The following is a 17,720-nucleotide window of genomic DNA, read 5'->3' as shown; positions in this document are numbered from 1 at the left end:
AGAAAGACTGTGACAGAAATGGTTATTGTGTATTTTTGTTGTGTATGGTTGCTATGGTTATTGTGTATTTTTGTTGTGTATGGTTGCTATGGTTATTGTGTATTTTTGTTGTGTATGGTTGCTATGGTTATTGTGTATTTTTGTTGTGTATGGTTGCTATGGTTATTGTGTATTTTTGTTGTGTATGGTTGCTATGGTTATTGTGTATTTTTGTTGTGTATGGTTGCTATGGTTCTTGTGTAATTTTGTACTGTGTGTGGTTGCTTTCTTGACATTAGAATCACCATTTATTTTAAAAACCAGACCCTTCTTCAAAAGTTCTTTTGAGGATAGCGAAACATTCAGCCAATCATAACAAAACATGGGTATTACCGTGTATTTGGGGAAAGGTTGAATGAACAATAGCAAAAGTACTTGGTTTTTCCCTGAACATTCTTTATGGTAGAACAGCACTATTCTCACTTTAGTGAAATTCACAATAAAATGTCATTACATATCCATGTGATTTCAAACCATCAATGGTTATGCAAGTTGCATACCCTCATCTATTATCAACCTTTGAATACGTCTATGTACTTTGTATTTAGAAAACCCAATTTAAGTTGTTCATGTTTCCTTTTCCACTGTCTGTTTCTTAGCAACAACTTCACTATCACCCTTTTCATCCACTGCTTTTCTTTTCATGCTTTCTTTGATTTGATTAGCAATAGTTTCCTTGGCAACCTTCAATATTTCTGTAGCACCTTCATTCTGCAGTGTGATGGCGAGATCCTTCCCAAGATTCTCAGCAGTATACATTGCATTCTGGGAAACATCTTGTGCAATAATACCAACAAACAGCTTGTTATTAGTTTCCTTCTGCAAAATCATGAAAAATTTGATCCATTAACAAGAAAATTTTCACTGGCAAAATATAATATCTGTATGTTTCGTCTGTGCATAATAATAATAATAACACTTTATTATCACCGTAAAGAAATTTAAAATCTTTAAAATAAAGTTAAATTAATAAACATGAACACATTAATTATAATAAAAGTATCAAAACAAATAAAGTTACTAAATGCTTCTTTTCAAGTTTGCATTATCAATGTATTGGATTAGTGCTTTCAGTAAATAAATATCTGATATGTTGATGATTGTCTTCAATTTTTCTGTTTTGTCCATCTCGTGTAAATTATTAAATATTTTGTTAAATTCATTGTAAAGATGTAATGAAGTGATTTCATCTTCTTATACATTGCATGTTTTGCATATTCTGAGTGGTGTTTTTGGACGAGTATGTCTTCCTAATTTGATTGTGGCAACTAAGCCATAATTTTGCCAGTGTTTCAACATCATGGAGTTTATTTAATTTAGTTAAATATGGTGCTTGTTTAATTTAATTTTTTATTTGTCTGTATGTCCATAGTTTATTGTAGTAGTCTTTAGATATTTAACTATAAGATTCTAATGCCATGTATTATGGTCTCATAGTAACCATAGCAACCATGTGGTTGTTGTCAGCCAATTGACTTTTTTTCTTGTTTTATTTGAAATATAATGTTTAAAGGCGAACTTCAATTTCGTGAACAAGTCTTGGTGAACCATGAATCTGGGCAACAAAACTGAATATTGAAGGTAGAAATGTGACAAATCAGTGTTTTGTTAACATCCATGTTATTAGAAATTTTGGACAGAATTCCTAGTTTCCGAATTGATAGTTTTTGCACGTTCATTGTTGTGTGAGTCAACAAATCGGAAGGTAGGACAGATTTTAAACGTTCCAAACACGCTGTGCAGCTAGCATCAATTTTTCCAACTCGCAACGTTAAAAATCCCTGAAATAAAACTCATCTTTCAACTAACTCCTACTAGCCTCTGAAAATTTGCACACTATTCTGCCTAAGCAAGAATAACGAGCATGCAAATTATCTATAGCATATTTTCATATTCTTTGCGGGTATTTTTGGAGTTGAAATCTATGTTACAGTCATATTTACTCTGTGAAACACACACGTACTATCTCTATTTCAGTCCATTTTCTCTAAAAATTATCTTTTTCTACTGGAAATCCATGTTTCTCAGCTGTCTTAAATAGTTCGTTGTTTGTACCCACCCACACTCACTCCACTATCTTTAAAAAAAACTGATTCAAATATGCCGCTGACTTCTTCCGGGTTGCATGTTTTGACTTTTTATATTTTTGTCCTACCCTCACCCGTTGTTAGGTAGGTTACGCATGCAAAAATGGAATTACATCGCGTATGACGGTAATTCGGGAATTGAGAATTTATCACATACATGTGGTTTCAGTAAATTAAAACAAACTTTTGTTCTTCGAAATCTGTTTTTTTTGAAGAAATTCACACTACCGGTAATAATATTGCTGTCTAAGGAAAGCTATTGAAATGTACGAAACGTGATGGTACAAACACTGGAATACATAATTGCAAAGAAGGTAAGCAGTGAGCTATCCATACCTTAAGTGTTTCTATTTGTTCGGACAAATCCTTCTCAGATGACTTTTTAATACACTGCGAACCATCAAGACTCAAAGCAGCACCAGTCAACTCTAACTGCAAATACAGACGAATTTGTTTTAGTGACAATCTCTATATAGCAACCACCTGCCTATAGTGACCATATTTTCACATACTAGTATTCATTCTTGTTTAGAGACCAAAATAATAAAAAAACAATGTTTAATGGTTTACTCAATTAAATATGTTTTTGTACCAATACCATCACATTATTTTTTGGATCCATAAAAAAGTAATTCGAAAAGACCATTTTTAAAGAAGTCCTTTGGATAGTTGCTTTTTACATTTTTTATTTTATTTTAAATACCTTGTTATTTTTAACTTCACTATGTACTGCTACAGGTGCACTACATCCACCTTCAAGTTGCCGTAAAAACGCTCGTTCACTGATGCATCGTATTAATGTATCATCATCATGGAGCTTGGAAACCAGTTTGATTGTTGGTTGATCATTTTCTCTTACTTCTACACCCAAAGCTCCTTGACCAACAGCATACATACAATCTTCTGGGTCCAGTATCTAGAATTAAAAGTATCTTCAAATATACAACACATTTACTCTACTCGTTTTACTCTGTATTAGAGGGAAAGTGTAAAAAGCAAACTCTACATTTTAGTTTATTCCTAGAATGTGTGGGAAGTCGTAGATTTGAGTGTACATGATATTTTTTATTACCAGATGTCCAGTAGTCAGACATGACACATGTACCTATTATTATGTAACTAGAGGTTTATGTGAACATAACCTAAAACAGACCCTGAGAGCAATACATTGAGAGTTCTTGTATAACCCTGTGAGGATTTTGAACTTGAGTGGGAAACTTGAACAGGAAAGTTTAATACTTAAATAATAACACATGTTTGTGAGGGTAATATCATGATTTGTTGCCTGCCCAAGGGATGGTGGTCATGACCATAATATTGATGATGCCAGAGCCGAAGGCGAGGGCATCATCAATATTATGGGCATGACCAACAGCTCGAGGGCAGAGAACAAATTGTGATATTGCCCGAATAATCATGTGTTATTAATTTTATCACATCAAACAGACATCAACCATGACAATCACATCTATTGATGTCACGTTGATGTGACTGAAATTACTTTCTCACTAAAGTACCACACCTTCTATACACAAGTCACACAGCTTTAGATCGTTTTCGGTTATCATCGATGTGCAACGCGTAGAAATGCTCACAGGGTAGAACGCGCCACAGCAACCCCGGCTGCAATGGCTTTGCTGTACATTTTTGCTTCATATAAAAATATCCTAAACATCAAAACAGAGTATCTTACTTAATATCCATTATGGTACATTTGCTTTCTATTTCTGATGGATAAAGTTCCTTCAAAACCTTGAAAGCAACCCCGAAAACAAAAACGGCAGAGGAAGCACCAGTGCAGTGAAAGACAATTTGTTATGCGCTGTATCATTGCGCAGTAGTTTCAGTGACCTCATCCATGTAATATATCATGTAAAATCCATTTTATTCAATGTCATGTGACTGAGCCTCAACCAATCACAGCATGCGTAACAACAGTGAGAGGTGATACAAATATATAAACACCCATTGATGTTTTCTCTCACGTTTGCACATAGCATGGCAAGCAGCTATCCAATCAAGGTGGTAAATTCAAGCATGGCAAGCAGCTATCCAATCAAGGTGGTAAATTCGTTTGCATGGCAAGCAGCTATCCAATCAAGGTGGTAAATTCGTTTGCATGGCAAGCAGCTATCCAATCAAGGTGGTAAATTCGTTTGCATGGCAAGCAGCTATCCAATCAAGGTGGTAAATTCTCACGTTTGCACATAGCATGGCAAGCAGCTATCCAATCAAGGTGGTAAATTCGTTTGCATGGCAAGCAGCTATCCAATCAAGGTGGTAAATTCAAGCATTCAGCCACTCATTGCATGCTAATTCTATTCAGCTATCCAATCAAGGTGGTAAATTCAAGCATTCAGCCACTCATTGCATGCTAATTCTATTCAGCTATCCAATCAAGGTGGTAAATTCAAGCATTCAGCCACTCATTGCATGCTAATTCTATTCAGCTATCCAATCAAGGTGGTAAATTCAAGCATTCAGCCACTCATTGCATGCTAATTCTATTCAGCTATCCAATCAAGGTGGTAAATTCGAGCATTCAGCCACTCATTGCATGCTAATTCTATTCTTCTTGACCTAGGACATTTTTTTTTTTAAATTTGCTTGATGATAATGCGAATAATTTTAATAAAAAAAGTTTTGGATGAAAAGTTATAGCATGAATTAAAATAATACAAATTAAAATATGAACATCAAAAATTAGTTTTTAAATAAGAACTGGATGCCTGAATTAATAGCAATGCAAATTAATGAAAATTTTACAGTATGTCATTTCAAGATTTCATAATCGTGACAAACATAGCACACTACTGTCATGAATTTTTTCTATCAGTGAAAATCATTTTGTAGTGAAAATTTCTCACCTGACTTATTCTATCTTCCCATCCCATTCTCTCCAATCCAGCCACTGCCAATATAATAGCACTGTATTTATCACCTTCGTCAAGTTTACGTAATCTGGTGTTCAAATTACCTCTCTGTGATGTGTCGCAAGCATTAAAGAAAATTCCAATTACAATATTTGTCGTATTACAAGCACATCTCACATGAAATATGTCTGTGTACCAAAGGATGTATTCTGCATGAGAAGTGATGTTACCAAGTTTTATAATTATGATCTGAGAGTTCCCTAGCCACCATGAGCACTGTGTCCATTTTCGCCCAAATCAAAACACAGGCATACTAGCCCCTATAATGAATTTGATACAATGACACTGAGCTTCTATCAATACTGTATATTAAATGTACAGTTAATTTGTCTTGATAATAAAGGATACAATGTCTTCAAACTTTAAATGTGGATATCTTCTTTGTAACTGAGCTATTCGTCTTAAGGAGCTTGTTCCAATTACACTGTAAAGAAAAAAGCAGACATCTGACTATGATCACAGTTATGTCCAACTTAAATGATTTGAAACTAACATGGCAGTTCAAGGCAGTATAAATGTAGATGTGGTAATAAGAAACCTGATTGTTGTGAGGAGAATTGTGAACCAAACTATTCACCAGTAAGTGAGATGTTAGAGGCTCTACCCATTACATATTGCCTGCAGACATGTTTTTTCCATTAATTTTGGCTATCCTTGGAGTCTTTCAGTGGGTGATGTGTTACAATAAAATGAGATTTTTCTATTGCTATGAACAGATTAACTATTTTGTTTCAAAATATTGTCAATCACCTGCAGAATTTTATCTACTGTCCAGACATATTAATGTGCAAAAATGTTGGGACTGTGAAAAAAGTGTGCAGGTAATTGACAATATTTCAAAACAAAGTAGGTATCGGTATAAATAATATTACAACATTGAGAGCAATGTCAACAACAAAATCTTGGTGGTTTTCACTTTAGTATGTAATCTCATACAATGCCAGTTTGCAAAACGACTGCATATATACAAATACATAACTGTGAGTTTATGGGAATAAATGTACGACCAGAATAGGTCACATGACCCAGAGTAGTATGGTTATGTTTGGTGAAAGTGTGAAAATAAGATACATGTCCAACAAAAATTACCTGTCTTTTGAAAGTTTTTTTAAAGTTTTCCCAGCATGCTTAGGGTGTAACACTACAGCATCATATGGGTTATCTCTTCTGTTTCAATAAAAATATAGCATGATCAGTGAGAGAGGTTTGAACCTTGATATAAATTGTGATGAAATGGTTATCATGAAAAGCTGGATTGATTCAGAACTGACTATTCGCATGATTAGAGCTATTCAATTCAATATGGCAATCGCATACTAAGCATTTCTAAAAAAAACTAATTAATTGCAACCACTGCCTTTTGAAAATAGCCTTTGAGCTGAAAGTGGCTCTCCAGTAAGGTGAGTGATTAGCAGAGCTGTGCTATCAAAATATCTTTAAAATTTTGTGGATTGAGAGAAAGATAATTAGATTTTCTAGGTTAATGAAATGAAAATGGCGTGGGAGCTAAAAATAGCTCTCTTGCACAAAGTAGTGTGAGTGATTATGGGGGCTATACTATAAAAATCTTTATCGTTGTCATCATATTCCTCGATCTCATAACTCTTGTCAGACGATGATAAGATAGATTCTGTGTCGCTTTCCGAGCACTGCATGCGTATAGCGGCCATTGTGAAACGATGACAAATTCACCCCAGTGACGTCACAAATCACCCTTGTATGCTAATTAAGTTCTCCAGCTGGAGCCTCGTTCTTAGTTGGCCAAGAAATTGGACGTGGGCGTTTCTTTATCCAGAACATTATTATTATTGATACATTTTTCACTTGATTTTTTTTCATAATGTTGTTTATAAATAAATTTTGCACTCGAAAAAAGTCAATTGTCCCAATTCAGTTACACTTTAAGCATAATGTAACCACTGATGTAGACGTATCGCTCCACTCAGGTGTTACCAGTAGTTATAGCCATACCATCTGGCAACATAGATTGTAAATTTTGTGGCATCCTAACAATAACCTCATATTATTATACTTACTTGCAGACAGCAGCTATAGCCATACCATCTGGCAACATAGATGGTAAGTCTTTCAGTGAATGTACAACAAGATCCACTCTTTTATCTTGTAATGCTAACTCCAGCTCTTTTGTAAATAAACTCTTTTCTCCAATCTTGGATAATGCCTTGTCCAAAATATTATCCCCTGTGGTTGACATGGTAACTGAAACAAGAATTAGTTTTTTTTTTTTTTTTAAATGGTATTCACTCTACCGGTTTTATAAAAGCAAACATCTTCAAAGAAAACGCATTAAAACCAAATTTAAATAACACATGCAAATAACAGTATATGAAGCAAATAAGATACATACTTTTGGAAATATTATTTTGAATTCACTTTACTGTTGTATCTCTCACTCAGAAACATACATGTAGCATGAGTGAAGAATTTGGATATTATTTTCACTACAGTTTCAACTGTAATAACATATAGTAAGTGTACGATTGAATAATATCTATGTACTTACTAATTTCAAATTTGTGATCAGGGTAAAACTTTTGTAACTGACTGACAACATGATTTGTTTGTATCAGTGCCAACTAGAAAAAAATAATAAAAAAATTCATCAAAATATAGTTTCAAATCACTACAAATTTTCTTAGATGTCAAAGAACATTTGCTTCAATGGAAGGCTTCAAACAATAACACCTTTGTGTTATTGAAAACCACTTTTCACACAGAAGGTGCTTGCTCGCAGCATGCTTTAGGCACACACACCCCTGCACAAATGGATTTGTATATTAATAGCCATGCCACAGTTTAGGTATAGACATATTTAGGGTGGAGCGAATGCAAAATAAAACAATTTTTACACATTCTAATATGCAAATCAATGTGCGGCAGAGGAGTGTGTGCATGAAGCATGCTGGGAGAAAACAGCCACTGTATGGAGAGTGATTGAAAACATGAATGACACAAGTCATTGTCAATGACACGTCCTCGTTCCGTTCCGTTCATATTTGAGTGACATAACCTCTGGAGATTATACATCCTGGTATATGCTAAGTGACATATACATTCAAAGCAGATCATGACCGAAATGCACCTGTATATGTACAACACATTGTACTACATGTAAATCTGAACAAAATCCATCCATGCATGACTGAGATCCGGTTCCGGAATTGTGAAAATACGTGATTTTGATGCATTTCCGGCCTTAAAATGGCCATCATTCAGCTATTGTTAAGCGGATCATGAAACAAATGCACATATCTATTTGTGACATGATGTACAATGTACCATGTGTGTGTGAAGTTTGAACTTGATCAATCCAGACATGTCTCGGATACGGATCCAGAAATGAATTCTTTAAAACAAAATGGCCGCCAGTCAGCCATTTCGAACTTGATCCGAAAAAAGAAAAATGACGTGCATCAAGGTCCTATTATGTGTAATGTATGTACCAAATTTGAACAAAATCCGTTCATGCATAACTGAGATTTGGGTCCGGAATGGTGAAAAAATGCGATTTTGATGCATTTTCGGCCTTAAAATGGCCGCTATTCGGCTATCGTTAATCGGATCATGAAAAAAATGCATGTGCATATGTCCCATATAATGTGTGATGTATGAGTGAAGTTTGAACTTCATCGGTCCATGCATGTTCGAGATACAGGTGATCACGGACGGACGCACGGACACACACAGGGCAAAACATAAGTCCCCGTTTTCGGATTACAATTCTAACAATTCTAAATACAATTCTAAATACAATTCTAACAATTCTAAATACAATACAATAATAAAAAAAATAAGAATAAAATAAAGACTGGGTTAAAAAAAAATGTTAAAACATTACTATTAAAATGCATACTATTAAAATAAAAACTGATCTAAATAAAGTACTACCGTAGTAATTTATTCCCACCAACCCCCCTCCCATAGGTGAAGTGATTACAAATTTTATTTTAGCTTAAATATTGTGTTTTTCAAAAATTTCGACAGAGGTATACTGTTGATTACATGAGATACTACCAGATACGCACACATCTAACCACAAGTTTCTCAAAACCTTTGATTACATGAGATACTACCAGATACGCACACATAAACCACAAGTTTCTCAAAACCTTTGATTACATGAGATACTACCAGATACGCACACATCTAACCACAAGTTTCTCAAAACCTTTGATTACATGAGATACTACCAGATACGCACACATCTAACCACAAGTTTCTCAAAACCTTTGATTACATGAGATACTACCAGATACGCACACATCTAACCACAAGTTTCTCAAAACCTTTGATTACATGAGATACTACCAGATAAGCACACATCTAACTACAAGTTTCTCAAAACCTTTCATTACATGAGATACTACCAGATACGCACACATCTAACCACAAGTTTCTCAAAGCCTTTGATTACATGAGATACTACCAGATAAGCACACATCTAACCACAAGTTTCTCAAAACCTTTCATTACATGAGATACTACCAGATAAGCACACATCTAACCACAAGTTTCTCAAAACCTTTGATTACATGAGATACTACCAGATACGCGCACATCTAACCACAAGTTTCTCAAAACCTTTGATTACATGAGATACTACCAGATACGCACACATCTAACCACAAGTTTCTCAAAACCTTTGATTACATGAGATACTACCAGATACGCACACATCTAACCACAAGTTTCTCAAAACCTTTCATTACATGAGATACTACCAGATATGCACACATCTAACCACAAGTTTCTCAAAACCTTTCATTACATGAGATACTACCAGATACGCACACATCTAACCACAAGTTTCTCAAAACCTTTGATTACATGAGATACTACCAGATACGCACACATCTAACCACAAGTTTCTCAAAACCTTTCATTACATGAGATACTACCAGATACGCACACATCTAACCACAAGTTTCTCAAAACCATTGATTACATGAGTTACTACCAGATACGCACACATCTAACCACAAGTTTCTCAAAACAAACCAATACAATTGATCAGATATACCGGGTAATATGCAAATAAGTACAATGTATGTAGACATATACGATAAACATTGCCATGGAATCAGGCCACAGTGTTGGTAATTTCTAAAAAAAGCACAGTACATTTTAGAACAAGCCATGCATGGCACAGTTCCTGTTAGTTATCAAACTATATATACAGGTAGTTTTGCTTATAGTAATATAGTTCAAACATAAACATCTCATAGATATGGATCCAGAAGCTGATGCTTGATTATGATGATTTTTTAACATTGAAATGATTGACATTCAGTCATTTTTTATTTGATCGCCAAACAAGTACTTGTCCATATTGTGAGATATTGCTCTGGAACAGCATTACTGTTTGGCCATTTTGAACACATCTGTATATCTAAAACATGATGTATAATGAATATATAAAATTTATATCAGTCAAAGCATGGCAGAGATATGGCACTAGAACAGCATTCCTTAAAACAATATGGCCACCAGTCAGCCATTTTCTATCCAATCTGAAAAACAGAATGACATGCATCAAGTTCACATAATGTCCATCGTATGTACCAAGTTTGAATGAAATCCAACCATAAATTCTTGATTTTGATGATTATTCAGCACAAAAATGGCTACCATTCGTCCATTTTGAATCAGATAGTGAAACAAATTGATGTGCATGTCTATAATATTATGTAGAATGTATGTGTGAAGTTTGAATGTAATCGGTCCAGGCATGTCTAAGACGAACAGACACAAGGATATAAAAGCCCCTGTTTTTGGACTGCGTCCAAAACCCCGTAACAATCTAGGTAATCAAATCTAGTGACTTCTCAACATATTATTATGTAATCAAAGGTTGAAACGGGTGTTATTTTATGCCCAGACTGTATTGTACAAGGATCAATAGCAGCCAATGAAAAAATGTAAATACACACAATTCCAATCAAGTTTTCAGAGCTTTGTGTAAATGTATGAAGAAAATTATAGTGGAGGGCACAAAGCTGGGGCTTTGCTTATAAACCAATTGATAACAAATTGTGAAAGTTGATCATCTGCTTTCATTCAAATTCAAACTTTTAATACTTTTTTTTTCCCAGAGTTAAACATTGTCTATGCCCATATGCCTGCCTTGTTTGTGACATAGCAACTGTAACTGCCAACATATTCAAATTGAGGCACTTGCTGATTGGACAATGTTGAACTGTCTCATTAATATTAGAATTAACAATATGTCACAATACAGTGCTTTCAGAAAAACAGTTACTTTATATATATATTTTACATATTTTATAACTAATTTTTAAAATATATTTACCAAACGCTTCATTCAAATTCAATTGAGACAACTGGATTGGTTTTTAATATTTCAGACTTTAGTAGTTTATCATATTTTTCTTCCACGCAAGGCCCCCCCCCCCTTCCAAATAACTGGGAAAAGGTTATTAAATTTGTCAATTAGTTTCATATCGTGAGTGTGCTCAGATCTTTTAAAAAAAACAGAACTCACACTCAGTCTCTACATCGCAAATAGACAAACGATATTAAACCCAGACCATTGAAATTTACACAGCTAAAGTAAGTCATAAATATGGAATGTTTAAGAACAAGTTAAACCAGTTTAAAGCTGAAAGCTACCTTTTGATATCACTAATGTTCAGTTACGTATGACATTAACTAGATTTAGAGTTAGTAATCATTGTCTTAAAATTAAAACTGGCAGACAATAACAAATTGCAGTTAATTCTAGAATATGTGACCAATGTACAGAGACTGCATTTAACAAAGCAGAAATTCATAAAATTAATTTTAGAATCAGTAGGGAGAGTGATAAATTTATATCCATTATGAGTGTCACACTTTTGATATTTAATTTACATTCGTGATTGGGTGCACATAACATAGTGATACATTATACGTGATTGGGCAATGCAAACCAGATGGCGTGTTGCCACTAGCGCAGTGATTGTTGGAACCACCTGGGGCTATGGAATTAATTAACATATTTAAACTTCACACATGTGTGTAGTCGGGTACTTTTGCTAGAGGTTGTTGGAGAGAGTACATCCTTGTTGTATGATCGTTGCCGTCAGTTTGGGTCGGCTGTGGTAATGTTCGTTGTGAGTCGAGTCACAGTTGAAACTCTGGTTTAAAGTCATTGGCAAGTAAGTGACCTGTAATTTAAATGGTAATGAACTAAACTGAACAAAACGAGTTACCCGATTTATTGAATAAAGCCTTGGCCTCGTGTCAACAGTCACAACAATGGTTGGCGAGACGGAACTTTACCTATTTTTGTACATAAGGAGTAAATTACTTTGCTATTGCCATGCGTTTATTTGATCTTAGACAACCGTGTGGCGTGGAGCACGCTTTGGAAACGTGGTACCGTGGTGTCAACAAAGACTACTGGGACACCGGGTAGAAGCTGACGGGTACATTGTGTTACTAGTCTGGTCTGCGTCCTAGTGAACTACTACGTAACTGGTGGTGTAACGGGAGCACACTCATAATGGATTGAGGAGTCTAGGTTCGAATCCTAGCAAAGCTGACGTGGAAGAAGTCACATGCCGCAACGTCGTCGCTCTATTAATAGTTGTGTAGGACAATTATTTGTTATATTGTGAGCTTATTGAAGCCAGTACTTGTCATTTGTTTGTACATGAGTGATATCGTTAATTTAATGCAACCTTGGTCTGTTGAGTTGTGTCGACCGCTCATTATATAGTATAGAATCATTTAATTTCTCCCTGTTTTAGTCAGGGGTACCCTGGTCAGGACATTGAATGTTTTACGTCCTGATTTGTATTGATATGTGGTAATGTGTTTGTATTAGTTTTGTGTGTATTGAAATAGTATTGTGAATATTCAAATATGTTGGTAGTCTAATGGAAATGTTTAAATACTGGCTGAAAATTGCTAATAAACCAGTAAATACACTGGTCAATGAATGTTACAGACTATGCGTACAAACTGGCACCTACAACTGGGTATCAAGTATTAAACGTCTACTCAAATTATTAAACATGAGTGACGTATGGAATAAAAGCAGCGATAACCATGACAATCTAATCTTTAGATTTAAAGAAAAATTGTAACTGCTATATCAAAAAAATGTCAAGGAATCACTACATGATGATAACAAAGGCGGAAACCACAAAAATAAACTACGAACCTATAGAGAAATAAAACAAGTTTTCACCTTTGAAAATTATTAATCCAAAACACAGGTCGGCGATGACCAAGCTAAGAATCAGTGCACTGCAAATAGAATTTATTTACCAGTGCTTTATTATGAGGGAAGACAGTTTAAAAACATAGTTGAACTCTGGTGACCTTGCCCTTTGTTATATAATATAATTCCCTTTATCATAGTTTGTTTCAATATAAATAGGCATTGTCATAATTAATTTTGAATACAAACAAGTTTTGGGGTTGAACCATCAGTGGGGAATCAGTCTACCGAATGTCCTTAAAAGATGTAAATATCTTACAAAAACATTGGTGCCTTATTTGTTTAATTATTTTATAGAACATAATTTTCAGCTTTATTGAAAGTAATTAAGATATTTTAGAATAAAAACAAATGTCTCATTGCAAAAAAAAAAAGATGTGAATAGATTCATAAAACATGCAAGATAACAGAAAAATTTAGCTGGCTTTAGTCCAAGTATTTTATACAGGTGTCTGTCAAAAATGAATGATTCACTGAGACAAATATGAACTGCCTCATTGTGTGACTACTGTATTATATGAAAAGTAAAAAAAAAAAAAACACCCTTTATGAATAGCTATCATGTTGCAAGCTCTGTTTTGTATGCAAATCAACTTAAATAGTTGGTGTCCAGTGGAGGGAGAAGTCAACAGTACTGTTGCCTCCTGAGAATCTACATCTTCAAACACAGCAATCTCTGAAGTGCGTTTTTAAACTAGTATTATAAAAACTATCATTCTGTTCTAATAGCTGAAACATATTCCTGTGAGTTTTCATTTGTCGAATGAACTGTTTGTCAAATACAGAATACATATATTTTAGAATAATTTTCTTTTCAAAATGTGGACGAAATGTTTTGCTTTTTATGTATTTTTTTATGTATTGTTTTTGATTTGATAACTTTGAACTAAACAGATTTTCTATTAGCTTCAGATCTTGATCAAAGTTAGGCACCCAGTTCATAGGAGTGCTTATATTGATTTTCTGACATCTTGTTTTCTGTAAAGATTTTATTGGTAGGTTTGCAAATGTGTATCAGACTGTGCAATCTCTCCATGAGTTGGTTTTGAAACCCAGTATGGGATTCTGAGATACATTACCAAGGATATTATTACAAGATAAATCATTTGCTTCAATGAACACATACAACAATGCATATTTCCACTGAGATCAGTGACCTTTGATGTGTATCACCAGTGATCAGTCAAGTAGAAACAGTCAAAATATTTTATCAGATTTTCTCAATTTTTGCATGATATTTTCATACAGTACATCTGTTGTTCAAACTCAGGGAAGACTTTATACTGATAAATAAGGTGACCAAGTTTGATAAAGTTTGGAATAGAATTAGTAAAGTTATTATGCACACAATAACAATTATTAACGACGACGACGACAACAACAACAACGACAACGCCGGACAAAATTTTTCCCTTAATATACCTTTCCCTTCCATCTTTGGCAAGGCAAGGTAAAAAGGATTACCAGATGCCTCATAACAAAGAAAAACTATTTTCTTTTTTACTATACATGTCTATTTTTTTTTATTATAAATTATCTTCTTTTCTCTAACTGTTCTGTATTCTAGTAGTTTTAGTTATATTTGTAATTTTGTTTTGTCATTATTTTTATACACATTACCTTTATTTTATGTATCAATACCCCATTGTGGATACGATTTCAATAAAGTTATTATTATTATTTACGATAGTTTCATTGCATTTAATTGTAAGCTAGTGCACGATTATGGATGGAGTAGCAGGACGAAGGTATTTCTGATCGAACCTGGCGACAATGGGTAAATCAAAGAAAGCTTAGAAAGAACTCCCGTGTGCTGAGAGTATTGGAGACACATTCAAAATTAATTCAAAATTACTTGAACTTGAGATGATGATGGAAACGCAGAAAACTAATTATGCAAATTAGGTAACTAATATGAACAGATTTAAGTGTAAAACTAATAAGGTCTGCACAATGTAACAAGTTTCATTGAAATGTGATTAGAACCAAAATAATATTAATTATTATGCTAATTAAAGAATTAATATGAACAGATTTTAACCCAAAATTAATCAGGCTGTCTATTGTCCTAGAGCACTTATGTACCAAGTTTTATTCAAATGTGATGATCAATACTTGAGATATCAGTATTAATTAATTATATTAATTAGGTGATTAAGAAGCATAAATATTTACTAAAAACTAATATGGTGTATAGTCCTAGGTTCATTGAAATGTAATGGGTACTCTTTAAAAGTTTCATTGAAATCCAATGAGTGGCTTTTAGACATCAGTGCAACAGCCATAGAACAGCAAAAAATTAACTAATTATGCAAATTAGGTAATTAATAGGCACAATTATTTATCCCAAAATTAATCAGGTCTCTGCACAGTCCTCAAGTAACTATGTACCAAGTTTCATTGAAACATGATCATTACTACTTGAAATATCAAAAGCTGAAAATTAATTAATTATGCAAATTAGGTAATTAATATGTACTGATATTACCCTAAAAACTATCAGGTCTGTGCAGTGTCATATGACATCTATGTCCCAAGTTTTATTGACATGTTATGATTAGTACTTGAGATATCAGTGGAAAAGCCGAAAATTGATTAATCATTATGCAAATTAGGTAATTAATAATATTCATAGATTTTTACCCAAAACTAATCAAATCTGCGTATTGGTTCAGAGCATCCATGTGCCAAGTTTCATAAAAATCCAATGAGTGGTTCTTCAAATATCAGTGGAACAGTCATGGAACAGCTTGAAATCAGTTAATTATCATTCAAATTAGGTAATTAATATTCATAGATTTTTACCCAAAACTAATTAAATCTGCGCAGTAGTTCAGAGCATCCATGTGCCAAGTTTCATCAAAATCCAATGAGTGGTTCTTCAGATATCAGTGGAACAGTCTTGGAACAGCTAAAAATCAGCTAATTATCATGCAAATTAGGTAATTAATATTCATAGATTTTTACCAAAACCTAATCAACTCTGCGCATCATCCCAGAGCATCTATGTATCAAGTTTCACGAAAATTTGATTAGTGGTTCTTGAGATAACAGTGGAACAAAAAAGTGACATATATACATACATACATACATAAATAAATAAATAAATAAATAAATAAATAAATAAATAAATAAATAAATAAATAAATAAATAAATAAATAAATAAATAAATCAGACATACAGACAGACAGGGTAACTGCAAAGACTCCCTTTTGTGCTTCGAACACGGGAGTCAAAAATCATATGTCACTTCCCATAGCTCAGTTCATTAAGACCAGTCTCAATACCAGACAGTGACTGTGTCTTGAATGAGTTTGGAGCATTAATAGTGTTTTGTTGTTTTGTTTTTCTTTATTATTTGTTTGATGTATGGCCAATTTTATCTTCTCCGGGAGATATTACATGTACGAGTTAATAATTATTATTATTATTAGTAGTAGTAGTAGTATTCATATATTTATCGTGATTTTCATTAAAATGAAAGAGTATTATGGATTGCTAGTCTTTTTGATAAGTTGTCGCGTGAATAAATTAAGAGCAGAAATCAGAATGTAACAATGTAGCAAGATGCCTCACTTTGTCGCCAAGTTAAATGTTCGACTTTTTGTACTAAAAAGTAATCGTGATTATACGCTAAATTACAAACAATGGCCTGTCGAAAATGAGTTGTTAAACAAGATAGTCAAGCATTCGTTGTGCATTCAATATATTAACATTAGATATGAACACGTATCGAATATAATTTATACCAGGGCCGGATCGACCAAACTGTTTTGGGGCCGGAACGTCCAAACCAGGGCCGGAACGTCTTTTTTTTTTTTTTTTTACCAGGGCCACAACAAACCAGGGCCGGATCGTCCTGATACCGCGGACTCGACTCTCCGGAATGCCCGGGCGTCGATCATAAAAAGTGTGGACAGCTGCTCGAATTCGCCACTCTGTTTCAAATTTTGAGCATAAACGAATATTATACAGTACAAGGATGGCTACCGCTGCCCCGCGCGTTAGGTATTCCCCCCTGTTCGCTTCCGCGCGTGCCCGGACACTCCCTCGCGTGTCCGCGCGTTAAGTAGTAGGACCCGTCTAAGAAGGCGGTCTACACTTCATCAGCCTGACCTGCGAAAGTGCCGAGTCAGTGTAATAAATCAACACAGCACTTGCACTAAAAAAATGCCAAAGTGCGTCCCAGATTTAAATAATTCAGAGTGTACCTGACTTTTCCTTGATCCCACTTTCACAGTATTGTCTTCACTCATATTCTTTCAAACACACTTAATCAACGATTCAAAGAAAGCAGAAATAGTCAGCTGGTGGCAGAACTTGCGGTGAGGTCATGACCTCGAGACACGTGTTGTCACTTAATAACCTATGACCTCAGTGTATGTGCTCGGAAAAACATTTCTCGAGTAAGA

General features: G+C 34.3%; 1 protein-coding gene across 1 annotated transcript; it reads right to left on the bottom strand.

Annotated features, from left to right (window-relative positions):
* Positions 1-424: 424 nt before the first annotated feature.
* On the bottom strand, positions 425-17,659 carry LOC102803671 (porphobilinogen deaminase-like). Its single transcript, XM_085499445.1, has 9 exons — positions 17,520-17,659; positions 7,584-7,656; positions 7,096-7,279; positions 6,149-6,226; positions 5,408-5,483; positions 4,994-5,107; positions 2,830-3,042; positions 2,463-2,558; positions 425-858 (listed from the first exon to the last, which is right to left on the bottom strand). The coding sequence occupies exons 1-9, from the start codon at positions 17,562-17,564 to the stop codon at positions 607-609; spliced, it is 1,131 nt and encodes a 376-aa protein (XP_085355571.1). The 5' UTR covers positions 17,565-17,659; the 3' UTR covers positions 425-606.
* Between the last annotated feature and the right edge of the window lie 61 nt (positions 17,660-17,720).

This window comes from Saccoglossus kowalevskii, chromosome 5, assembly GCF_978046115.1.
Source record: "Saccoglossus kowalevskii chromosome 5, keSacKowa6.1, whole genome shotgun sequence".
In the NCBI taxonomy this organism is placed as follows: domain Eukaryota; kingdom Metazoa; phylum Hemichordata; class Enteropneusta; family Harrimaniidae; genus Saccoglossus; species Saccoglossus kowalevskii.
Note: the sequence above shows the minus strand (reverse complement) of the source record. Positions and strands in the feature narration are given on the sequence as shown.

Coding starts and splice junctions, on each gene's coding strand:
- LOC102803671 (XM_085499445.1), bottom strand. CDS start 17,564: ATGAGTGAAGACAATACTGTGAAAGTGGGATCAAGGAAAAGTCAG. Junction 7,280..7,583: donor TGATCACAAATTTGAAATTA/GTAAGTACATAG, acceptor TTCTTGTTTCAG/TTACCATGTCAACCACAGGG. Junction 5,108..5,407: donor ATTTAAAGTTTGAAGACATT/GTATCCTTTATT, acceptor GACACATCACAG/AGAGGTAATTTGAACACCAG.